Source organism: Suillus subaureus, assembly GCF_016647635.1.
Source record: "Suillus subaureus strain MN1 chromosome Unknown BJ212scaffold_2, whole genome shotgun sequence".
Classification (NCBI taxonomy): domain Eukaryota; kingdom Fungi; phylum Basidiomycota; class Agaricomycetes; order Boletales; family Suillaceae; genus Suillus; species Suillus subaureus.
In genome coordinates this window covers 2,003,125-2,026,332 of record NW_024538558.1, presented here as the reverse complement: position 1 = coordinate 2,026,332, position 23,208 = coordinate 2,003,125, and the positions used below count along the sequence as shown (strand labels likewise).

The 23,208-nt window shown below is 49.3% G+C and overlaps 9 protein-coding genes across 9 annotated transcripts; 6 read left to right on the top strand and 3 right to left on the bottom strand.

The window, feature by feature from the left end:
* Positions 1–146: 146 nt before the first annotated feature.
* Positions 147–1,597, top strand: BJ212DRAFT_1259331 (glycoside hydrolase family 16 protein; the record flags this gene model as incomplete). The annotated part of the gene is made up of 4 exons (XM_041330015.1): positions 147–759; positions 811–1,086; positions 1,135–1,318; positions 1,369–1,597. The coding sequence occupies 4 exons, from the start codon at positions 147–149 to the stop codon at positions 1,595–1,597; spliced, it is 1,302 nt and encodes a 433-aa protein (XP_041199434.1).
* A 221-nt stretch (positions 1,598–1,818) lies between these two features.
* Positions 1,819–4,269, bottom strand: BJ212DRAFT_1444131 (asparagine synthase-domain-containing protein; the record flags this gene model as incomplete). The annotated part of the gene is made up of 11 exons (XM_041337920.1): positions 1,819–2,154; positions 2,215–2,412; positions 2,463–2,528; positions 2,579–2,602; positions 2,646–2,892; positions 2,947–3,197; positions 3,375–3,572; positions 3,628–3,649; positions 3,705–3,805; positions 3,877–4,082; positions 4,143–4,269. The coding sequence occupies 11 exons, from the start codon at positions 4,267–4,269 to the stop codon at positions 1,819–1,821; spliced, it is 1,776 nt and encodes a 591-aa protein (XP_041199433.1).
* A 269-nt stretch (positions 4,270–4,538) lies between these two features.
* Positions 4,539–6,539, bottom strand: BJ212DRAFT_1444130 (6-phosphogluconate dehydrogenase; the record flags this gene model as incomplete). Its single annotated transcript, XM_041337919.1, has 11 exons — positions 4,539–4,594; positions 4,647–4,725; positions 4,775–4,920; positions 4,971–5,055; positions 5,103–5,165; positions 5,216–5,427; positions 5,479–5,745; positions 5,801–6,217; positions 6,274–6,376; positions 6,427–6,460; positions 6,526–6,539. The coding sequence occupies 11 exons, from the start codon at positions 6,537–6,539 to the stop codon at positions 4,539–4,541; spliced, it is 1,476 nt and encodes a 491-aa protein (XP_041199432.1).
* Positions 6,540–7,332: 793 nt separating this feature from the next.
* BJ212DRAFT_1475512 (Oxysterol-binding protein-domain-containing protein) lies at positions 7,333–9,916 on the top strand (the record flags this gene model as incomplete). The annotated part of the gene is made up of 10 exons (XM_041339244.1): positions 7,333–7,438; positions 7,494–7,707; positions 7,763–7,871; positions 7,926–8,067; positions 8,123–8,691; positions 8,746–8,769; positions 8,810–8,946; positions 9,002–9,150; positions 9,207–9,273; positions 9,325–9,916. 10 exons carry the CDS (start codon positions 7,333–7,335, stop codon positions 9,914–9,916), a joined length of 2,109 nt encoding a protein of 702 aa, XP_041199431.1.
* A 237-nt stretch (positions 9,917–10,153) lies between these two features.
* BJ212DRAFT_1318435 (aconitate hydratase) lies at positions 10,154–13,642 on the top strand. Its single transcript, XM_041334318.1, has 16 exons — positions 10,154–10,579; positions 10,696–10,798; positions 10,850–10,989; positions 11,062–11,216; positions 11,266–11,360; positions 11,409–11,469; positions 11,526–11,716; positions 11,767–11,925; positions 11,970–12,152; positions 12,203–12,236; positions 12,288–12,309; positions 12,361–12,754; positions 12,804–12,884; positions 12,971–13,166; positions 13,218–13,273; positions 13,322–13,642. Exons 1-16 carry the CDS (start codon positions 10,266–10,268, stop codon positions 13,571–13,573), a joined length of 2,436 nt encoding a protein of 811 aa, XP_041199430.1. The 5' UTR covers positions 10,154–10,265; the 3' UTR covers positions 13,574–13,642.
* Positions 13,643–13,646: 4 nt separating this feature from the next.
* Positions 13,647–16,781, bottom strand: BJ212DRAFT_1259257 (muts domain V-domain-containing protein; the record flags this gene model as incomplete). Its single annotated transcript, XM_041330006.1, has 10 exons — positions 13,647–13,847; positions 13,912–14,115; positions 14,168–14,519; positions 14,569–14,683; positions 14,736–14,832; positions 14,893–15,041; positions 15,089–15,180; positions 15,232–15,712; positions 15,763–16,645; positions 16,701–16,781. The coding sequence occupies 10 exons, from the start codon at positions 16,779–16,781 to the stop codon at positions 13,647–13,649; spliced, it is 2,655 nt and encodes an 884-aa protein (XP_041199429.1).
* Positions 16,782–17,587: 806 nt separating this feature from the next.
* On the top strand, positions 17,588–19,668 carry BJ212DRAFT_1318427 (septin). The gene is made up of 11 exons (XM_041334317.1): positions 17,588–17,736; positions 17,815–17,946; positions 18,008–18,089; positions 18,141–18,278; positions 18,336–18,453; positions 18,508–18,609; positions 18,659–18,807; positions 18,857–18,952; positions 19,005–19,086; positions 19,148–19,227; positions 19,285–19,668. The coding sequence occupies exons 1-11, from the start codon at positions 17,667–17,669 to the stop codon at positions 19,337–19,339; spliced, it is 1,104 nt and encodes a 367-aa protein (XP_041199428.1). The 5' UTR covers positions 17,588–17,666; the 3' UTR covers positions 19,340–19,668.
* An 11-nt stretch (positions 19,669–19,679) lies between these two features.
* On the top strand, positions 19,680–21,077 carry BJ212DRAFT_329327 (uncharacterized protein). Its single transcript, XM_041342935.1, has 3 exons — positions 19,680–19,741; positions 19,798–20,640; positions 20,756–21,077. The coding sequence occupies exons 2-3, from the start codon at positions 19,876–19,878 to the stop codon at positions 20,876–20,878; spliced, it is 888 nt and encodes a 295-aa protein (XP_041199427.1). The 5' UTR covers positions 19,680–19,741; positions 19,798–19,875; the 3' UTR covers positions 20,879–21,077.
* A 1,068-nt stretch (positions 21,078–22,145) lies between these two features.
* BJ212DRAFT_1258953 (uncharacterized protein) lies at positions 22,146–22,941 on the top strand (the record flags this gene model as incomplete). Its single annotated transcript, XM_041329985.1, has 3 exons — positions 22,146–22,505; positions 22,563–22,621; positions 22,674–22,941. The coding sequence occupies 3 exons, from the start codon at positions 22,146–22,148 to the stop codon at positions 22,939–22,941; spliced, it is 687 nt and encodes a 228-aa protein (XP_041199426.1).
* Between the last annotated feature and the right edge of the window lie 267 nt (positions 22,942–23,208).

The following is a 23,208-nucleotide window of genomic DNA, read 5'->3' as shown; positions in this document are numbered from 1 at the left end:
CAATAAATTTTCTTCGCTGCTCACGCTCTGGATCGTGGCCCGGTGCTTCGATCACTCGTGAGCTCTTTTATTTGCAGAACACGTCCAGTGTTCACTAGACCTCCCCACCCCCATCTAATTACTGCCTTCACGAATCACGACTTGCAATGCACACTTTCTTTCCGCTCATTGCTCTCGCACTCGCCTCCCTGTCTCTAGTGCAAGGGAAATCATTAATCCTCACCCATGCACACAAGGCCGCCGTCAAGCATAGTGCTGGCCTCGCGCGCGACCTTCGCGTGGCGTTCGGCGGCATCCTGGCCACGCAGCCTAGCTCCTCATCAAATCAGAACTTCTACTGCGTTGGGTCAGATGGGGAGGGAGTCACCATGCCTCCATCTGGCAATTCATCTTCATCTCCAACCGTGAAAGGAAATGCGACTTCCACTGGAATGGCTGCGCCGTCAAGCACAAGCGTTGCATCATCATCTTGGAAGGTAGCAGATAGTTACAGTGGACAGACGTTCTTCAACGGCTGGGGCTTCTTCACTGCAGCAGACCCGACCGATGGGAATGTTCAGTATGTAAGTCAAAGCACCGCTCAGAGCGCAGGCCTGATCGAGATAAATTCCGACGGGAACGCCGTGATGCGTGTTGAAACAACGCCACAAGTACAGACCAATCGGCAGAGTGTACGAATCACGACTCAAGCCACTTTCAATGGTGGCTTGGTTGTAATGGATGCCGTGCATATGCCTACTGGATGTGGAACGTGGCCTGGTATGTGGCGATGTCCTGTATTTTGTGGGATTCTTCTGACATCGGTTCTAGCCTTTTGGACAAATGGCCCTAATTGGCCAGCTGGAGGCGAGATCGACATCATCGAGGGCGTGAATAACTACACGAACAATCAGGCGACGATTCACACTAACCCAGGATGTATATTACCCTCCACCACCAGCGCCTCGCTTAATATGTCCGGAACATTGGTTGCGTCTACCGACTGCTCAGCATCTCAGACTGGTAACCAGGGGTGTGGAATTCGTTCCAACTCGAGCAACTCGTTCGGATCAGGGTTCAATGGAATTGGTGGTGGTGTTTATGCTAGTAAGTATCCTAACCATGGCCTTCTATAAATACGCTAATGGTGTGTAGTGCTCTGGGACAACTCGGGCATTAAAGTATACTTCTTCCCTCGTGGATCAATACCATCAGATATCTCTGCAGGAGCACCGCAGCCTCAGAATTGGCCGGCTCCTATGGCCGACTGGCCCTCAACGGATTGCAATCCATACCAATATTTCAATACCCATTCCGCTATTTTCGATACCACGCTTTGGTAAGTTTCTGTTTACACAACTGAACATCTTGATGGTAATTCGCGTGCAGCGGTGACTGGGCAAGCGCCGTTTGGACTGGCACAGGCGTGCCTGGGCAAGATGTGAGCTGTGCACAACAGACTGGTTTCTCAACGTGCTCGGCATTCGTCCAGGCTAGTGGTGGCTCGTTCAGCGAAGCTTGTAAGTTTCGTATCTTGAGCATGTTCTATCCAACGTCACTCACTGTGACTACAGACTGGGAAGTGTCCAGCGTTGTGATCTACCAGAACACATCATGAAATATTCACGACACTAGAGGACACACAAACTTATTATGGATCTATCTTTGTATTCACTAGGGTATATATTGTAGCTCTACATCTGGAATTACACGGCCACACACGCCAGCCGATGGTTTAAGTTACTAGGGTGTGATCTTAAAGATGTCCGAGTTAAGCTTATCGCCGATAACCACGTGGGGATGCACAAGTATATTTCATGTATGTTGCCATGAACGGCGCTATGGCTCTGAGACAGTCTTGATCATAAGATCTCCCCTCTTCTCTGCCTCACCAGCCTCCATGCGAGCAGAATGACTGCCAAACTGCATTGCCTTTTTCTTCCTCACGCTCGCCTCAAGAAGCCCCACCTTTCGCGCAGCAAGCCGCAGCAGCATTTTGTCCCCAAGCCCCAGCTCCAGCCGCGGATCAAGCTTAAGATGCACAGGGAGTCCCACAAGAAAAGAGACAACCGTAAGCGAAAGGAATGGATGGCGCGTCTCCTTGCCATGTGAGGAAATCACACGGTCATCTCGTCCCAGATTGCGAGTCGGTATGCGGTCGAGTTCGAGCTGGAGCTGGACGGTATGACAGCATGAGGATGTTGTTGTAAGCTCTGGGAGGGGAGGGTGGCTTACCTCGTCGATGACGCCCTGCCAGCCTCGAGTCGCGTACGCAGTACGGTGACGGCCATATCCGCCAAGTAATTCATCAGACCCGAGGCCATTGAGTAGGACTCGTGCTGTGCTAGTGTATGGCTGATAGTCATCAGGCGCTGCCGAAATTCGGACTCGGCCCACCCCTTTGGAGGCGAAGTAAAGCGCCATAGCAAGACTCTGGGAGACATGACATCAGAATGTTATCTGGCTTAGGAAGGTAACCTTACAAGATCCATCACTGTTCGACCAGGGAACATGATGGCTTCTACAGCTGCCCGCGCAGCTTGAGACTCCTATTTTATTACAGATATGAAGCCTCGTCGATCTGAGGGTAGGAACGGACCTCGTATGGAACATCCACCTCGACCTAATGGAGTAAGCAACGTTCTTATCAAAGAATTAACACTTACAAAATTCCATGTCCTGCCGGGGCATATCCGCCTGAGCTCTTCGACTTCCTGCAAGCCTGTCACACGATCCGGAACCATGTACGAGGTGGATTCTTTCACCGCTCCATTGATCTCCGCTGCTTTGAGTTGTCGCTTCTTCTCGCGCTTGGGAATAGCCCCTATGTTACCATCAGTTTGAACCTGTATCTTTCGCGGATTCTGGAAGGCCACATTAAGCAGATCTATGGGTTCATCCAGTGGTACATGTCTAGAGAACACGAAATAAGAACAAATGCCACAATAGAGTACGGCATCAAAGTACCTATGTGCAAGAAAGGCTAATATCGTTGAATCGATGCCGCCACTGAAGAGGACTGCGACCTCCGCTCTCCCCTTTCCAGGCGACGTTCTTCCCGGGATATTTTGAACCTGAAGCATTACACTCTTGTCCAGGTGATCGATAAGGTGATCGATGGCGATGGCCAGATCACACGGTACTATTGCAAGGTCCAACGAGGGCACAAGCGGCGGTCCATCCGGAGGAAGCGTGGTGTTCACGCGACCAAGCTTTGCCTACAATAGGTTAGGTTGTCAAATGCATCAGAAGCGCACGTCATCTCAAATGTACTCACGAATGGCAAAAATTGCCGATCAAGATGTCGTGGAATACATGTTAAGCTGCTGTCGAAATGTTGCGTGATCTACATAGGTTAGGAACTAGGATGCGTCTAGCGCGGGCTAATTCAGTACCTCTTTGGATTCGCATAGCTGTCCTACATCGAGGCAAAACATCCCATCAGTAGATAGTTCTTCCATGACGTATCCTTGATCATCTCCAACGGAGACGGATGCAAGTAAGAAATATGGATTAAACACAGAAGGCTTGTGGATGAGCAGAGATCGGCGTCCAAGGGGATCTCGAGCAAAGTACAATTTCCGAGATTCGGCCTGTGTATAGAAATGTCAGGAGATGATCCATTAGAATACTGCCAGCGCAGCCTACATGGTAAAAGACAAATGCATATCTATTGCGTACTGTACTTCAGCAGGGAAAATTTGCCCACAACGAAAAGAACTCACGGTCCCTCGATTCTCCCCAGCAGGAAAGGGAGATCATCCATCGCGGAGAGTGTGTATATGCTTTGAAAAAGTTTCGCGCCATCATTTTCATATGCATCGACCTATGTCAAAATGATATTAGCCCTGGCCACGAAGGTAGAGGCTTCCGACTCGCATTCAAGCCTTCGAAAACCTCGCCATTCCAGCAAAAGACATCCCCGTCCTGTTGATGAGGCTGCACTATGGGTTCGTCGCCTCGAAGCCGGAGCTCAGAAGCAAAGAACTCGAGATCGAGCTTGAGTGCCGCCGGGCCGCATGTCTTACTTGGGGGTGGGGCCTGTGCTTCACCATAGGATGTCCCTTGGACTCGGACGTGATGAGTTCCTTGTGCATCGGGACCTGTAGAGTAGTACCTCGATCGGTTAGCCTAGCCTTCGAACAGGAATGCATCAAACACACCACGAGCGGCATTGGCGACTTTTAATCGCTCGAACAACTCGTGATAAACGGTATTGTTCGGTCCGCCATGAACGTCATCGGTGTCGCCACAACATCCTACGTGAAGCGAGCAGAAGATGCCGCACATGAAGAGTCTGAGAGTTTCTAGTATCGATCGGATCCGGCGGCTACTTTTGATTCTTTGAAACTAGGTGCAACTCATCCGGGCCGCCTCTGATCCTCACGGCAAGATTATAGAAGGGCAGTCATTGATTTATTTTGCTACTCCCACAACATGATACGTATCATACTTAATAATGCACCCGAAATACAGTTGCGATACAAGAATTGATGAGGAAACGCAGAACGGAATCTATGAGACAAGGCAAGTTGGTTGTACGTGTTTCATGTCCACCTCTAAGCGGAGTACGAACTGGCAGAGACATTGCCTCCACGGCCAGTCCAGTTGATGTCTGAAGGTTACATGGTTAGAGACGTGCATACAGATAGAGACGGAGTACATACGGATATCGCGGTCCTTGGGTAGGCGGGCGTTCTCCTTACCGGACACTACGCGGAAGGTGTGTGCACCGAAGTAATCACGCTGGACAGTTGGTGAGCATGTTATCTGGTCAGACGCCTTGTGAACGTACCTGGGCCTGGAGGAGGTTGGCGGGAACCACTTCACTCCTGTAGCCATCGAAGAAGGCAAGGGCGGTCGAGAAGGCAGGGGTGGGAATGCCCCAGAGGCAAGCCTGAGCGATGACACGCCTCCAGCCGGGTTGTGCTTTGTGGACAGCTGCATACAATGTCATTGGATGGTACCAATCGATGGCTATTTATACGAACCCTTGTTGAAGAAGTTATCGAAGAGCAGAGACTCGAGGTCCTTGTTCTTCTCATAAGCGGAAGTGATGTCACCGAGGAACACACTCTGACAAAAATGTAAGCCTCGAGAGCAGGATAGTTGGGTTCACATACCTTGATGATGCATCCGCCTCGCCACATACGAGCAATGCCAGCATAGTTCAAGTTCCAGTTCAACTAGACTTCCTAGTTAGAGTATATACTTAGGCTGTTTAAACGTTACCAACCTCCTTGGCAGTCTCCCTCATGAGCATGAAGCCCTGAGTGTAGGAGATGATCTTGGAGGCATACAATGCCTGTTCAAGATCATCAATGAATTGTTGCTTGTCGCCGCGGAAGGGTTCCCTTTGAGGGCCATTGATAACTTTGCTAGCGCGCACGCGCTCTTCCTTGATAGCAGACAAGCAACGTGCGAACACAGCCTCACCGATAAGCGTGACTATTAATCGCGGTCAGAGATCGCACTTAGTTCGGATGAGTAGTGGCATACCGGCAGTGCCAGCGTCAAGGGCAGCAATTGCCGTCCACTTTCCGGTACCCTTCTGACCAGCCTTGTCAAGAATTTTGGTGACGAGAGGTTCACCGTCGTCGTCGTTGAATTTAAGAATGTTGGCAGTAATCTCAATGAGGAAGGAGTCAAGGACACCCTTGTTCCATGTTGTGAAGATGTCAGCAATCTCACTCTCGTGGATACCAAGGCCACGTTTGAGGATATCGTAGGCTTCAGCGATTAGCTGCATGTCACCGTACTCGATACCTGGAATGATTTCCTTAACCCCACAAACTACAGGGTGATAAATAATGATAATCACCATTGTGAACCATCTTGACGTAGTGACCAGAACCAGTCTCGCCAACCCAGTCACAGCAGGGTTCGCCGTTGACCTGAGCAGCGGTTTTCTGGAAGATATCCTTAATAGCGGGCCAGGCAGCGGTTGAACCACCAGGCATGAGGGAGGGGCCATGACGAGCACCCTCCTCACCACCAGAGACACCAGAGCCGACGAAAAGGAGACCCTTGGCTTCAAGCTCCTTGGTGCGGCGGATGGAATCAGGGTAGTGTGAGTTACCACCATCGATGACGATATCGCCCTTCTCCAAGTACGGCTCGAGTTGCTGAATGAAGCTGTCGACAGCAGGGCCAGCCTTGACAAGAAGGATGATCTTGCGAGGGCGCTTGAGTTTAGCGCAGAGCTCCTGGATGGAGTGCGCGCCTTGGACTTTGGTGCCTATAGGAAGAGCTCGAGTCAGTAATAGGGATGAGGGGTATGAGGTCATAGATAACCTTTTGCCTCGTTGGCGAGGAAATCGTCGACTTTGCTGGTAGTACGGTTGTAAGCAACAACGGTGAAGCCTTTGTCGTTCATGTTGAGGATCAGATTTTGACCCTTTTGCCAAATTCACATCATGCAACGGCTGATATGTATGGATATCTTACCATGACGGCGAGACCGATGAGGCCGATATCACCTCTGCAGGAGAGAGGGGTCAGCGTATTAGTTCTACATGATCGTCATCATGGATGGGTAGGACGCACACTGGGGCCGACATTGTGTGTTTACGAAAGATGTGGTTAAGGAAGAAGAGAGGATGATGGAATTATGAAGGAAAGATGGGTTGCAACCTCGATGGATTAACTAGATTAAGAGTCCAGCGGAGCGGGCGTGAGACTCCACATATCAATTTCCTCCCATGCTCTGAATCAGCCAAATGAATGGCGATGATCTGGATCACAGCCCAATGGCTCAATTCACTTATGATAACAAAAACCTCGAGACCAAGCAAAATCTCCATATCGTCGGCGTAATTATCGCAAAGATACCTACGCCAAAAGCACGTAGCGTAGTGAGCCTTTGCTGACGTGAAACCATATTCAGTTTAGCTGAGGCGCATCCTTCGAAACGCGTCTTGGCCGGCGCGATACTAGTATGAGTGACAGACAAACTGTGTCGTGGGCAATATGACCGACAGCGAGAGAAAATTCTTTCAAAAATGCATGTTCGACTGCGAAAACAAATGTTTGAGACTCACCGACGATCTCACACAACATATGGTGGTGAGGACAAGGCTGCCGCCGGAAGTGAAAGACTCTTCAAGTGAGCCAATAGCCACCTGGTCGATCCAGAGACTTTGTGTTATTTTTCCCAGTCCTTTTGCGCCTAATGAACGCGTGGGCCGGAACGTGAGTCTTTTCTAACCAAGCTATTACCACGAAACACGTCCAGGGCAAATCTTGCTTCCTAAATTTACTCTGGGACAAGAACGTAGCTTATAGAGCTTCTAGCTATACTTATTGTGCCTGCGTTTCGACAGCGCCGATCCGGCACACGAGCGCGAGTGGCACATGTCATATGCTCGACAGTCTTTCCCTCTCTCCATCGATACGGCCCAGAATTCGGGAGTAGTCTATGAAGGATGGGTCCTCAAGAAGAGAAGGAAAAAGATGCAAGGTATGTTTCTTAACCCTGACCTCTCAAGTCCTAAGGAACTCCGGTTGCCGTGTAGGCTTTGCACGGAGGTACTTTGTCCTCGATCGGTCAGGATCCTTGTCCTACTCCATCGATCCAAAACGTCCCATACGCGACCAGATATTCCTCCCTCATGCTGCGTTGTCCACTGCTGTTGGTCGTAAAGATATACACGTAGACTCGAGTAATGCCACGTTTCATATCAAGTGTTTGACCGCAGATGACTTTAATACATGGTTAACTGCAATAAGGTGAATCAGGATTCTGAAATTCTGACGTGTTTGACACTAAGAGTGGCACGCGTAGACAGTTTGTCCTTCCCGAGGGACGACGGTCCCTTGCAGGAAAGATCACACCTCGGCTGAGTCAACCCCACTTTAACAGTTCTGGGATTATAGCTGAAGGAATTGGCTCTGTATGTACTCACCCCATTGCTCAGCACAAGGCTCATCGCTGATGCGCCCAACAGACAATATCTGAGTTAGAAGCTGCTTTTTCTGCCCTCCAATCCGAAAGTACACATGAGAGGAGTCACCCTTCACTGAAGTCCAAGTCAGAGAAGGATAAACATCATCACCATCCCAAAGATGTCTTCAACATGTTCAAAAAATGTGTTCCTTCATCCTTCCTTCGGATCGCTGCGTTTGTTGACCCAAGTCCTTTCAGCCCATCAGGTTAACGAGGATGGCACGCTACCAAAGAGCAATCCTGATTCTCCGTCGAACATTCGCTTTCAACAAATCAACACAGCCCTTGCATCTCTTAAGTCACAACATGCTGCCCTACTCAAGTCCTTAGCGCATGATGTCACAGCACCACCGACAGCTCGCAGCTCTCCTCTTCCTCCTACTACAGAAGAAAAGGAAGAAGAACCTCTCTCAACTTCACGCTTCAACACAACACTCTCTCGTAGATCAAACTTAGCGATCTCCATGTCGAGTCTGAGCGACAATGCACATAACGAATGGTTTGACGCCGAAGAGGATCTAGGCGAGGAGTTTTTCCTGGACGTGCCCAACCCAGATGAGGAGAGGGAGCCCATAGTTCCCCAATCCGAAACTAGCAGCTTAAATCAAACCGCATCCAGCGATGAGGAGCATTCCCTACCTCTGGCCCATGATACAGACCCCTCCGTGAACGCTGCTCGTCAAGTGGTACGACGGACGCGTTTACCTTCGGGACCGATCGGTGACGAGGGCAGTTTGTTCGCCATTCTCAAGAACAATGTCGGAAAGGTGACTTTTGGTGCTTTGGATACTACAGACCCATGACTAATGAAGTTGTCGAAGGACTTGACTACAATCGCTCTTCCCGTATCGTTCAATGAGCCCCTGACTTTGTTACAGCGCACAGCAGAAGAACTGGAATATTATAACTTGCTACATCAAGCAACTGAGGCTAAGGATTCCTACTCAACGCTTATGCCTCGTAGCCGCGTTCGCCGTGTCCGGGTATGCACACACAAGATATCGGACCGGTCGCAAAGGCTTGTAAGTTAGGTACATCGTATTTTACTTCTTCCGATGGCCCTAACAACGTGGTTAGCAATCCCATGCTCGCTGAAACGTTTGAAGATGTGCGAATGAAGTTCCTGGCTGAGAAGGTGTCCCACAATCCTGTCGTAATTGCATACCACGCAGAAGGCAAAGGCTGGGAATTGAACGCAACGTCGGCCGGGAAGACCAAGTTTTGGGGTGAGGATCATGCCTGATAGCGGTGCTGGTTGTTGACGTGCTTGATTTAAATATAGGCAAGAGCTTAGAAATCATTCCTCTTGGGACAACGCGGCTCAAAATTGGGAATGACAAGTATGAATGGTGAGCAATGGTTCATCGTGCCTTTTCCGTGTAAGATCCTGACACTGGCAGGAACAAACCTTCGTCATTTATGCGAAACCTGATGATGGGCACAAAGTACCTGGAACACTGTGGCAAGATGACGATCGAAAACACGACGAGTGGTGCAACTTGCGTCCTCGACTTCAAGCAAAGCGGGTATTGGGGTGCATCGAACGAAGTCTCTGGTATGATTCTCTCTCCATCCCGTGACGTAACCGCCCGCATAGAGGGCAAATGGGACGAACAAATCGCGCAGGCGATCGACTCTTCCTATTTGCATGTCCTTTGGCGCATTCACTCCATTCCCGAAGAGTCCCCTCAATACTATGGCTTTACTGTATTCGGCATGACTTTGAACGAGATCACGAGCGACCTCGAGGGCCGTCTGCCTCCTACGGATTCACGATTCCGACCCGATGTGCGTGCACTAGAACAAGGGAACGACGTTGAGGCGGAGGCTCAGAAGACGCGTGTTGAGGAGATGCAGAGGGATAGGCGGAGACGTGGCGTAGATCGAGCTCCGAGGTGGTTTAAGCAGGACGGGGATGAGTGGACATATGTTGGAGGGTATTGGGAGGCCAGGGCAAAGGGGTGGAAGATTCCAGTCGAGCCACTTTGGTGATTCCAAGACTCATTGATATTGCATCTCCTCGGAGGCCACTGTGGATAGTAAATACATGGAAATTCGGTGATTTGACTCACTGGTTTCCTTAGAGACCTTCTAGCACGTACTCACTGAAATCCTATGATTTTATTATCACTGAAAGGTTATCGAATGAGCTCTAGGCTATTGGTAATTCTTTCTGAGTGATTCGTCCCGGCCCGCGTTAGGTTTGATTTCCAACTCCGGTTAGTACCTGGCCTAATGGCCCTATGAACCTATAGTTGACTGTCCAACCGAACCGAATACGAAAAACGTGTTTTCTTCAATATAAGACCGTAGAGAAAGCAAGCGAAGAGGGTAGTAGAGGATGAAGATGCTTTCAACAGCCCTGCGGAACAGTGCCCTCGCTGCAGGACCTACACTTCGGCGAAGTCTGGCAACGCATGTGCCGTTTTATGAAAAGGACTGTTCTTCAATCACCCCACCTTATACCCAGCTTATTGAAAAATGGGAATATGTTCGGGAGCTCCTGAACAACCGTCCCTTGACTTTGGCTGAAAAGATCTTGTACAGTCATCTCAATGACCCGGAGAAGAGCTTGTCTGGAGGAGGGAAGATCAGGGGAGAGAGCTACCTACAGCTCACTCCTCAGCGAGTCGCAATGCAGGACGCTTCTGCCCAGTATGTTATTACACGTTATTCTAAGCCAGTCTTAATCATGTACTTGTTTATAGAATGGCTTTGTATGCACTATATTAGTTTTTGCTTCAGATATTGTGATTTGACGTTCTTGGCAGGCTTCAGTTTATGAGTGCTGGTCTCTCTCGATGTGCCGTTCCAACCAGCATACACTGTGATCATCTTATTCAAGCTATCGACGGTGCAGAATCAGACTTGAAGGTATGGTTCCGTCCTCAGAGCAGCACGTGTTGCTCATGAGAAAGACACAAGCGGTCGATTGCTTCCAATAAGGAGGTGTTCGACTTCCTTGAAAGTGCTGCTCGCAAGTACGGTATCGAATTCTGGAAACCGGGCTCTGGAATCATTCACCAAATCGTACTCGAGAACTATGCTGCTCCAGGAATGCTTATGTGAGTGCACCCGTGTTGTATGCGCCTTATAGGTTTTGAAAGATGTCAATAAACAGGTTAGGCACAGGTGAGTAACTTCGCGAAAGACTTGGGTCGTTGGACTGACGTAGTGATAGATTCACATACGCCCAATGCCGGAGGGCTCGGTCTGCTGGCCATTGGTGTTGGAGGTGCTGATGCGGTTGACGCCTATGACTGGAACTCCTTGGGAACTGAAGGCCCCTCAGGTTGTTGGTGAGATAATTCAGATCACAGTCACACAGTGCCTTCTAACAGGGTTGATGTCAGGCATACACTTGACCGGGAAACTCAATCAATGGGCAACGCCTAAGGACTTGATCCTTCACCTCGCTGGACAATTGACAGTCCGGGTGAGTAAACTATCAACTTTTGAAAATGAGTTACGAGCACATATACAGGGAGGCACTGGACGCATTTTGGAGTACTTTGGCCCTGGTGTGGCCAGCCAATCATGTACAGGTGAACTAAAACCAGAAATGTAGGTTAACTTTGCACTGATCAGGATTTCATGCTAGGTCTCGCGACGGTTGCTAATATGGGAGCTGAAGTTGGTGCTACGACCTCCACTTTCCCTTACACAGAGAACATGCGCGCATACTTGAATGCAACAGGACGTGCGCCTGTCGCTCGTGCTGCTGACAAGGCTGCATCGATGGGCTTCCTGAGTGCCGATGAGGGTGCTGAGTATGACGAAGTCATTGAAATAGTACGGTCGTCCTTTATTCAGCGGACTGGGTATCTCATTCGCATCTACAGAACTTGTCCGAACTTGAACCAACTATCAACGGTCCTTTCACTCCTGATTTAGCAACACCTTTATCGAAGTTCGGGTCTTTCGTGAAAGAGCAGGGTTGGAAGGACGAACTTTCAGCTGGCCTTATTGGTTCGTGCACTAACAGCTCATACGAAGACATGGTAAGTTGTTTTTAGTTTGATTACACACTTCTGACCCGATGTAGACGCGAGTGGCAGAGCTGGCCAAACAAGCAAAGGCTGCTGGCTTGGTCACCAAGGTTCCTTTTCTTTGCACTCCTGGTTCTGAACAGATTCGAGCGACTATGGAGCGAGATGGCGTTATAACTACATTGGAAGATGTCGGTGCTGTGGTTTTGGCAAATGCGTGCGGTCCTTGTATCGGTCAAGTACGAATTACGTTTATCCCTCAGTCGCAACTTTTGACTTCTTCGCTTAGTGGAAACGAGATGATATGAAGGGTGAAGAAAATGGTAAATGAATCTAGTAAATATCGATTGGACAAGCTAAATCTCTTTCCAAAGCAATTTTGACATCTTTCAATCGGTAAGAAAAAGGTTTTTCAATATTTGACGTCACTTATTTTCAATGATGCAGGAACTTCAAGTCTCGCAATGATGGAAACAGACTAACTATGAACTTTCTCGCGTCGCCTACGATTGTGACGGCTATGGCATTCTCCGGCTCACTGTCGTTTAATCCGATGACGGATACCCTGACTCTGCCCTCTGGCAAACCATTCAAGTTCGCCCCACCTGCTGGACAGGATTTACCAACAGAAGGTTTCACTCAAGGCAACACCGACTACTATCCTTCTCCCACACCAGAGCCACAACCAGAAACTGAGGTCGTCATTCGTGCAGACTCTCAGCGTCTCGAACTGTTGGAGCCTTTCCAAAGTCATTTCGGCGACAGGGGTCTGGAACTCCCGCCCTTGAAAGTACTGATGCGCGTAAGAGGGAAATGCACTACTGACCACATCTCTGCGGCCGTAAGTGAGGTAAACGTTTGCTGGAGTCGCCCAGCTAACTCACGTACAGGGCCCTTGGTTGAAATACAAGGGACATCTCACTAACATTTCTGAAAATCTTCGTACGTCTTGCGCACTTTTAGCACATTTTGTTCTGACTATCATTTGCAGTTATCACGGTGTGTCGCACAAGCTGTCATCCTGTAAGTATGATATTAAACTTGACAACTAATTCAGGCTGTGAATGACGAAGGGGGCAACGTGAATGTTGCATTCGACCATGATCGTGCCGCCGGCGAGACTGAGACAGACACCATTCCCGCAGTCGCAAAACGGTTCAAAGCTCGCAATCAGCCTTGGACTCTGGTCGTTGATGACAATTATGGCGAAGGTAGTGCCCGTGAGCACGCTGCGCTTCAGCCTAGGTTCTATGGTACGTTGTAGTATCCCGCGTTGCATTCGAGCGGTCTCTCAATCGTGTTAGGGTGTGCAATGATCGTCGCAAGATCTTTTGCCCGGATTCACGAGACTAACCTGAAGGTGAGTTGTAGTTAAACCGTAGAATATTGGTCTAATTGGGATGTGCAGAAACAAGGAGTTCTTCCTCTTTGGTTCGCCGACAAGACCGACTACTCTCGCATCGGATCAGGCGATGTAGTCGAGACTATCGGCTTGGCAGACCTTATCGAGGGACGACAAAATGCCGTAGTTACACTCCAAGTCACCAAGCGTACTGGCGAGGTATTTGAGATACTCACAAAACATACCATGTCGGAGGATCAGTTGAAGTGGTTCCGCGCGGGTTCTGCCCTCAATTTCATTCGCTCACAGATGTCGTGATGAACCGATTACATTCTGAGTTGTAGTGTATAAAAGTTGCAAGTGAATATCATTACTATTAAGGGAATACATGCTACCTTGTGGTCGTTAAGGATTGTCCCAGGGAAGACAGTTGTTCAGATCCGATGTGGTCCGGTCCTTTGAGTGCATCTAAAGCTTTCTTAGCAAGAAGGACAGCAGACTCTGGCATGCCTGCCAGTTGAGCAACCTTGAGACCATGACTATCTCGATTCACGCCTGGCCGCAGACGATGGGAGTAGGCAAAATGGTTGTCCTGATAGTTCTCCTGAGTAAACATACACGATTTCAGTTTGGTCACTTACGTCTGTCTCATCAACATCTGTACAAAAGAACCCGACTTCTTGGAAGACGCCGCCGCCACGGTGACTATTGGAGTAACTAAGCATATCTGCGAGTTCGTGAAAATGAGTTGCAAACAAAGCTCGACACTGATTTTGGGTGACAAGATGATGGACGGCAGCAAATGCTATTGCCAGACCATCTTTTACGGTGGTTCCACGACCCACTTCATCCATGATGACCTACAGGATTTTCAATTTCATACGCGCTAGGATGAGTAAGCTAACAACCCACCAAGCTCATTGGAGTTGCTCGACGTAGAATTTCAGCTGTTTCCAGCATCTCCACCATGAATGTACTTCTGTCACGAAACAGATCATCCTTGGCTCCTACTCTGGAAAAGAGTTTGTCTACAACTCCGATGACAGCGTGGTCCGCGGGTACAAAGGAACCAGTCTGAGCGAGTATAGCAATCAAAGCTGCTTGTCGCAGGAATGTTGATTTCCCTGCCATGTTCGGGCCTGTGATTATGTGAAGCCGGGAGGCACGTTCCAGCACCACGGAGTTCGGAGTGAAGACTCGACCTGAAGTGAGCAGGCCAAGTTCTACGGTTGGATGTCGTCCATTGGTCACCTCATATGCCATGCTCATATGACGTAAGTAAGGGTCAGGGAGATGTGCATTGAGCAACATACTTATCAGTGATAACGGGCCTCGTGAACCGTAATTCAGCTGCAAGAACCGCAAATCCGAGGGTAACATCCAATTCGTCCATTATTCGCGCATTCCTTTGGAGATGGGTCGCAAAGGCTTTAACCTGGTTTTTCAAATGAACCTATGATAACACGTTTTAGACGGGGACAACTGGCCTCATTGCGCAACAGGTTGAAAGCTTCCTTCTCAGCATTCGTGATCGCCGTCGCAGTTTCAACTAGCTGATTGCCTAGAGACGACCATGGCTACAACCAATCATTTCAAATGAGGCACCTTTCATGAAAGAGGAAGGGGGACGAACAGACCTGGTAAAAATAGGAGCTAGTCGAACCGCTCTCCGATATATTAATGAAGAGCGGCGATGCCTTCACAGCGACCTGGTCTCTCCTCGAGCGACCGATGTGGACATGCATTCCTTGCGCAGGAGAAGTCCTTAGGGTCAGAGAAGGTGCTTCTACTCAACCGAGTCAGTAGCGGCCCGATGGAAGATATGTGCCTTACCATAGGCTACTTGGAGCCGACGTTCCATCTTCCTTCTTTGCTCTAGTAAATCGACGAGGTTGGTATGCAAAGACATCAGTTGCGAAGAAAATCTGGACCATGAAACGTAAGTAATGAGGGTCTGGATCGACAATGCTGCATACTCTGGTCGAATGAAACACCTAAAGGGAATATCAAACTTAGAACCAATTTTGCCGGGCTCCTCCGCGTCTGCTGGAAGAGAGCCATTGGCGTCTTGATCATCTCTCGACTCATCTGTAGTTTCAATATTTCGCAAAGCCAGATTGATTCGATTCTCAAGGTCTTGCAGATCTGCCATTCGACATAAAAGAGCATCGACACTTGACCAATCTTCCGAAAGCAGAAAGCCTCGTTCCGAACTTTCCATCTGCTTCTCGAGTTCAAAGCGCTTGCGAATTGCACTCCAAACGTTAATCGTCTTGCTGATCGAAACCAAATCGCCAGGATCACCTCGCCCAAGAAGGAACCTCTGAACGATCCGTGTTGTGTCTTCGACTTCGTCCAAGAACTGCCTGACGTCGCCGAGTAAGTGTGGCCTGGCGTGAAAGAATGCCACCAATGACTGTCGAGCTTGTATTTCTTTGACCGATGTACTCGGTGAACCTAAGTGTGTGTTAGGGGCTTTGGAATTCTATTAAATGACAAAGACTTACACAACCATCGAGCCAGTAGACGTGTTCCGCTGCGCGTTACAGTTCTTTTGACAACGCTCAGCAAGCTACCTGTCGTGCCACCTTCTCGCGTGCTTTCTCTGATTTCCAGTGCCTTGATAGTGTGAGAGTCGATTTGCATGCGATCCACGGTGCCTTCGCGACTCGGCATTGAGAGATTTGGCATGTGCTCCAACAAGTGAGCGTGCAGAAAGTTGGTAAGAATTGTGATAGCGGATGACTCCTCAGGAGAATACGCGGATGGGACAGAAGTCAAGTCTCCTTCCAGTTTGTCGAGGTCATCTGGAGGAACAGCAGTATCGGGCGAATCATTCACCGAGATGCCTTGAGAGGGCGTAACGTACGAAACAAAGCAGCCCTCATCCACAAGCAGCTGATGAATGGGATGCGAGAAGTTGGCTTGGAATTTATCCTCTAGGACAACCTCTCGCGGGCATATCCTCGCCAGGTCATCTTTCAGAGCCTCCCTGGACGACGTCTTTGCGAAAAATTCACCTGTAGAAACGTCGATCCAGGCTAATCCTATAGGAGTGGCATCCATTTCTTCCGTTGTACCGTCGGCGCTGATGGACAATAGATAGTTGTTTTCAAACTGGTTGATGAATGGCTCATCGAGGAGTGTCCCAGGGGTTATCACGCGAGCCACTCGTCTATCAAACTCGGGTTTCTGGCCTGACGCGGAATACCGAGGGAATTCTTCGCACATCGCGACGAACCGTTTATTGTGTTGGACAAGCACTTTGAGATACTTGTCCAGATGCATTAATGGGAAACCGCACATGGCGATACTTTGCTTATCCCAGATGCGAGAAGTTAGCTTGATGTTCAGTAGGCGAGCGACCTCAATTGCTTGATCAAAGTAAGACTGCGGCGGAAACGGTTAGGCGAAGTCCGTCGAAGTAGAGGTGAGCGCGCCGTACCTCGTAAAACTGACCAACACGAGTCAGGAGGATGCAATGGGGAAATTTAGCAAGATTGTTCAAGATCTCAGTGGCAAGCATGTTGCGCGGCTGTTTTGGAGGTGCAGCATTGTCTGCAGAGTCGCCCACCTTTGTTTTTCGACGCCGGCGAGTTTTCGCTGGAGTGTCGGTAGTTGCAGGGATGTCTACTCCTGTAAGAATTACATGGCTGTCTGCAATCGACCAGCCGGGGAATGAACGTACCTGCGTCGGCAGCGGGAGAACCATCAGATACCGCTGCTTTTTGTCGACCCCTGCGCTTTCTGGGTTGTTCTTTCTCGACGACTTGCTGCGATGGAGCGTTCAAACCTTGTGTGTTTCTTACGCTCCTTTCAGGTGCGTTGGAGAAATCCTCGGTGATGTTCAAGCGAGAAGCTGGATGGACCGCATGCGCATTTACTTTTCATAAGAAAGGAATATCACAAATACACCTGAATTGCGCACAAGAAGGAATTACAAGATCATTAGGGACGCTCGCGTCACCTGGGCTCTGCAGCTTGGTAGAAGGAGGCAGAAGCGAATGCTCCTCTACCACGACGCGTCGCTTCGGCAGCTCTGAAAACCTCTTCCTTGTGATGATCACCGAGGGGCCTGACTTGACGGTGACCGCGTCGTCGGGACAAGACACGAAACCTGAATGAAAAGGGCGCGTCTGGAGGTCAAGCAGCAGCTTCCGTCTACCACAACAAGACATGCGGCGACATGCTGTACTAAGAGCCACCATTCAAAGCACGTCAGTTATTTTTCAATGCAAAACAACGGAAAACTGCAGATGCTAGAGAGTACTACTTCAGACACAGTATTCGGACCCGTCGCGACGGTGGCGCGGCTGAGCGGAGTTTTAATGGGACGAAGTCAACTTTCCCCTTCGTCTCTGCTTTGCTCTGCACGCAAGTGAAGTAACCCAAAACTCAAACTTCTCATCAAATGTCTTTCGCCGGCAGACGCAGAGGAAACAAGGTCAAGAAGGGTGTCCAGTTCACCCTGATGGTCGTTGGTTAGTTGTTCTTTCTAGGTGTCATTTTGACTGGTGTTCGGTGTTTGTTGACCGGTCGTTTTTCTCAACGTGTTACAGGTGCCTCTGGAACTGGCCGTACGACCTTTGTGAACACCCTTTGCGAGTCCGAGGTCCTGGCGCACAAGGTCTCTGACAACCCAGACACCGCGCACATCGAGGAGGGTATTAGAATCAAGCCTGCCAACGTCGGTCAGTTGCACTAACCATGTATTGTTTGCATCTTATTCAAACATGTCCTGCATTGTCACAGAGTTGGAGGAGGATGGTGTCCGCATTGCCCTTACCATTGTTGACACGCCAGGTTTTGGGGACAACATCGACAATGAGTTTGCGTTCGTATATACCCATCCCTACATATCCCACTGAATAACGTTTGGTTTTAGCTTCCAAGAAATTGTTGGCTACCTCGAGCGTCAATACGATGACATTTTGGCCGAGGAGTCTCGTATCAAGCGTAACCCTCGCTTCAGGGATAACCGTGTACATGCGCTCTTGTACTTCATCCCGCCGACAGGTCACTCGTACGCACATTTTGGCGCATCACGTTGATATGGTACGCTAACTGGGCTATGATATAGCCTGAGAGAGATGGACATCGAACTGATGCGCCGTCTTTCGCCTCGTGTTAATGTGATTCCTGTTATTGGAAAAGCAGATTCTTTGACACCCAGCGAGCTTCGGGGATTCAAGAAGCGGGTTTGTTCCCCCGGGTTTTATCTCTATTTGGCTTGTGTTGACGTGGTGACATAGATCATGGAGGATATTGAGCACTACGACATCCCCGTCTACAACTTCCCTTATGACGTGGAGGAGGACGACGAGGAAACCATCCAAGACAACAGCGAGTTGCGGGTATGTGACGTAATTTGAGTCCAAGGTGATCATTTATGTAATGACACAGGCATTACTTCCTTTTGCCATCATCGGTTCGGAGGAGGAAATCGAGTTCGATGGGCAACCGGTACGCGCCAGGATATACCCTTGGGGTATTGCCGAAGTCGACAACCCAAAACATTCGGACTTTAGCAGACTACGGAGTGCATTGTTGAAGTAAGTGTGATGTAGCATTTTGTAGAAATTGCTAAAAAATTTGGTTTAGCTCTCACCTTGGCGACCTGAAGTCACTGACGCATGACGTGCTTTACGAGACTTACCGTACTGAGAAGCTTTCTCGGACGGTGCACGCGGACACACAGTGAGAATATTAATTTGATGCCGACGTCCACGCTAATCAATAAATTGTGTAGCGATTCTTCCATTCTCCCAGAAGAGTTGGCAACTCAGAGCGTGCGTCTGAAGGAAGAGCAGCTTCGCAGGGAAGAGGAGAAAGTAGGTGATAATAAACAACTGATTTTGATTGTGCTGACAAAGTATTCTTGTGAACGAATAGCTTCGTGAGATCGAACTCAAAGTTCAACGAGAGATCAATGAAAAGCGACAGGAACTTCTGGCAAAAGAGGAATCACTCAGGTAAGTTTCTATGGGAATGTGATGAGTGAAGTGTTGGCTGATATGGAGATGAATTAGAAATTTGGAGAGTCGTCTTGTTGCTCAAGGGTCTCAGGCAGAATTCCGGGACTGAAAGTAGGTGGATGGCTAGATATGTTGGGCATTGTGGTCGACAATTATACCCTCCGTTTGTGCATATCCTTGCTCACTTGTCCGTCCGCTCGTTTTCTGTCTACTCTGCGATTTTATATATACCGGATAATCCATTGCCATTCCTTACGCGAAATTTACCCAGCTTTCGAGGCTTCTTGACAGTTCGTAATCGTTTTTTAGTGGAAATGCATTTAAAGAGACATTTTGCTGCTTTACGTTTCCCAAATATTTTTTTGTGTGTTGATCTATCATAGGATGTGTTTCAAATGAGTTTGCCGGGGCTGAGACTACAACTACCAAACTCGGATCATTGTTGAGCACGTTGGTGGACTGAACTTGTTGGACTACACTCTTTTCGGTTTCGGTTTCGGTTCTTAGCTATAGGGAGATATCTTGAGAGAGAGATATCTTGATAGTTGCGCTGACATCCTGTTTCAGGTTCATTTGGGTTGAAACTCATTTAATCAACTTGATTATAATTTTGAAGGGGGAACTTTGCTCATCGAGCTCCTCGTCATGGAACCCGAGTTCAATACTCGCCCACTCTCTATAATTCATCGTCCACGCCAATCCCAAGATCACACTTCTCCTCCTTCTTCGCCCGTACCTCCCCCTTCATCCTTCATCCTAACATCTCGTCGTCGCTCTTCCGCTGCCAACTTTCCTCCTGCAGGTCCACCACCGAGTCAACCAATTCCAAGTCTACCGTCAGCTCCAATCTACCATCCTGATGATGTTGAACCTCCTTCCGATGAACTTTCATATACCACAAGGCATAGGTCAAGCACTAGTGGTAGTGGTCCTAGTCACGCCAACAATGGTAGACCTTCAGCCTCTGCAAATCTCGCTGCAATAGCCGCGTTTCAAACAAGGCAAGCCTCTACTTCCGCGTTCAACAGTCCCCAGCCTTCTTCCAGCACCGTCACACATGACTCCGGTCTTTTATCCGACCCCTCGCATAGATCTGGCCTTCAGCCCACGTCATCTTCACATCATCAGGATATCGTGCCTGACCGTCTCTTGTTGTCACCAACTCAGCCTCGCACACCGTCACAATCTCGCCCATCTTCAAGACGCGCCCTCACAAGAGCCTTGGAACTCGCCCGTGAAGCAGTTCAGTTAGACTCCACCAATGATGACCCTCATGCTGCTGTCATGGCATACGGTCGAAGTGTCGCTTTGCTCAGCGAAGTTATGGAGCGAGTAAGAAGAGGCGAAGACAGCACAGAACGTCCCAGGCGAAACGGCAGACGGAGAAGTGTAGTCGCACAAGAAGAAGAAGTCAGACGTCTCAAATCAATAGTAAGAAATTTACTCATTCTAGTCGCGCATTCATCCTGATTTCATTTCACCCCTTTCAGCATGACACTTATGCTGACCGCATGAACATTCTCAGCCTGATATACAGTATACCTCCCATACCGCACTCCCCATCATCTGTCTACGCCCCTTCCACATCCACAGAGTCCACACAACCTGGATCACCATCTTCCATTTCACCCACTTCCGACTCTCATAGAGTCTCTTCATACCCAACAGAACACACCCAAGACGAGCCTCAGCACGTCGGAGTACTTAACCATAACCATGATGACGATAATGATGGCCATGAAGGCATCGGAGCTGCTCTTCTCAATGATACTTATCTGTCCACCGAATTTGGTCAAAGAACCAATGGCATATCACCTCAACATCCTTATGCTGCACCTCTCTCACCTCTTTCATCATCTGGTCCACAGGATTCCAATAATTCTATTAACCGAACCACAACCCTTCCGGCGAATCGCACCCAGTATACCCCATCAGTCACTGGTCGATCTCGAGCAACTTCTGTTTTTCCTCCCGCCGTCCCACCTCCAACCTTGTCTCCTCTACCACCACCACCACCACCACCACCAGACTCTGCCTTACCCGTCATGTCCGCAACGATGCCTTCGCAGACCAGCAGGTTCCTAGAAACTACCCGTCCACGCAGAAATTCACTTGGACACAGACGAACTGGGTCAGGAACTAGATTGACTGCCGTTACTGAAGAGGGGGTCAGGATCGAGGGTCCTCCCACTCCGGAGAGCCTATACGACCAAGACCTTACTGCTTCCTTACCCCGACGCCCTGACACGCCACGCACTGCAATTCGGGACTCTCACCCACTTCCCCCGCTTCCTTCACCCACCCCCACATCATACTCTGCACGATCACCTGAATCGCCAGCACAACAAGTTATTGCTCCACGAGTCCGGGGAGAGTCGATGAGCGTGATCAGTGGTCAACAATTGATCAGCACCTCCCTGGCGATGGGTACGATTCATCAAAGGCGTACCAAGATGTCTGCTCCCCCTTCGACTGACAGTCCTTCGCCTACTGAATCACATTCACCGTCGATGTTCTCTCTTCCCGCCCCAAAGCCTACCGGGTCACCGGTGCCCCCTAACGCAGTACCTCTTGTGGTTGGACGAAATCGCGCGTCGTCACAGCCAGGACGACGGCCTTCTGTAGTCAATGGCCGTATCTCGCCGTTTGATGCTCAGCGACCCCCTTTACCACATACAGCAGGGCTCAACGGGCTAATACCCCGTAAAATGTCCAATCCTTCTAAGTTGCAGCAGAACATCAGCATTAACATCCCACAATTGCCGCAATTGACTGTGCAGACGGAATTGTTATCACCGTCTCTGGCATTAGCGTTGGTGCCACCACCAGCCCTGATATCCAATTTGCCGACTACGCCCACTTCTCCGCTTCCACCCGCTCCACCTGCTGACAGCCAAAGGAAGCCGTATCATATGATGGCACTCCTGGCAAATACTATGACCTCAAAGTCTGGTGGTTATATCACCAGACGATTGCATGTGCCGCAAGAGGTTTGGTCACAAGGAGGGGCCAAGCTTACAAACATACCAGAAAAAATCCGTGTTGTAGAAGTGCTCTGCTCAGCCCTGGAGGAGATGCAGCAATGCAGCGTGGAATCTTTTGGCGCTAGCGTTGGTAGTGGACTAGCTTTGGGAATTGGTAGTGTAACTCGCAAGGAAGCTGAGACATGGGTAGGCAAGTTAGAGGAGTTCTCCTCGATATGCGATAGTGTCGTCGCGAACTTTGGCAAGAAGCTTAGTGTGGGCGAAGGTTTTGTGGTCAAGAAAAGTGGCGGGGTAAGTTTCTATGGTCCACTTGTCCTTCATGGGTTGACGCTTTACTTGTCTCCTCAGGTAACATCATGGGGAGGCAAACTTACTCGACAGATTGACAAGTTTACCAATGGAAAAAAGTTCGTATCTCGCTTTCATTGCATCCTTGCCTTGCATTGACGTATGAAATAGCCTTGATTCACCTGCTGCCTATGTGTCTGGATTAAATAGGCTGTTTATGATAGCCCAACTCATCGACGAGCATACAAAGGCGCTGATGTCGCAGCCTGTCGCAGCCACATACGCAGCGTTCCCCCTAGATCTCCGGGTCGCTGCAGAAGTCAAGCTAAAACGCGCCTCCGAGTTCTTTGCGAGCGTCGTGCTGACATTCGTCATCCGCGACCTGGCGCAGCTACTCGACAAGTACGCCAAGAAGTGTGAAAAGTGGCTGGCAGAATAGTGAGGCAAACCCCCGTTCCCTCGGTCTGCGAAGCTGTAATACTGTTACGAAGCAGTATGTATTTATTTCGGGACTAGATGGTTTTACCAGAATATGTTTTATCTGACATTTTTAGTGTTTATTCTACTTTCTTCGTTCTTTTTTGCGTGTCTTTTCTGCGCCCCTTTTGTCTTCGTTCGGTGCACCTCTCACGTCCGCTCCCTTGCATACTATACATTACACACTTCGGAATTCTGTGCATATTGAATGTAAGCTACCAATCAATTG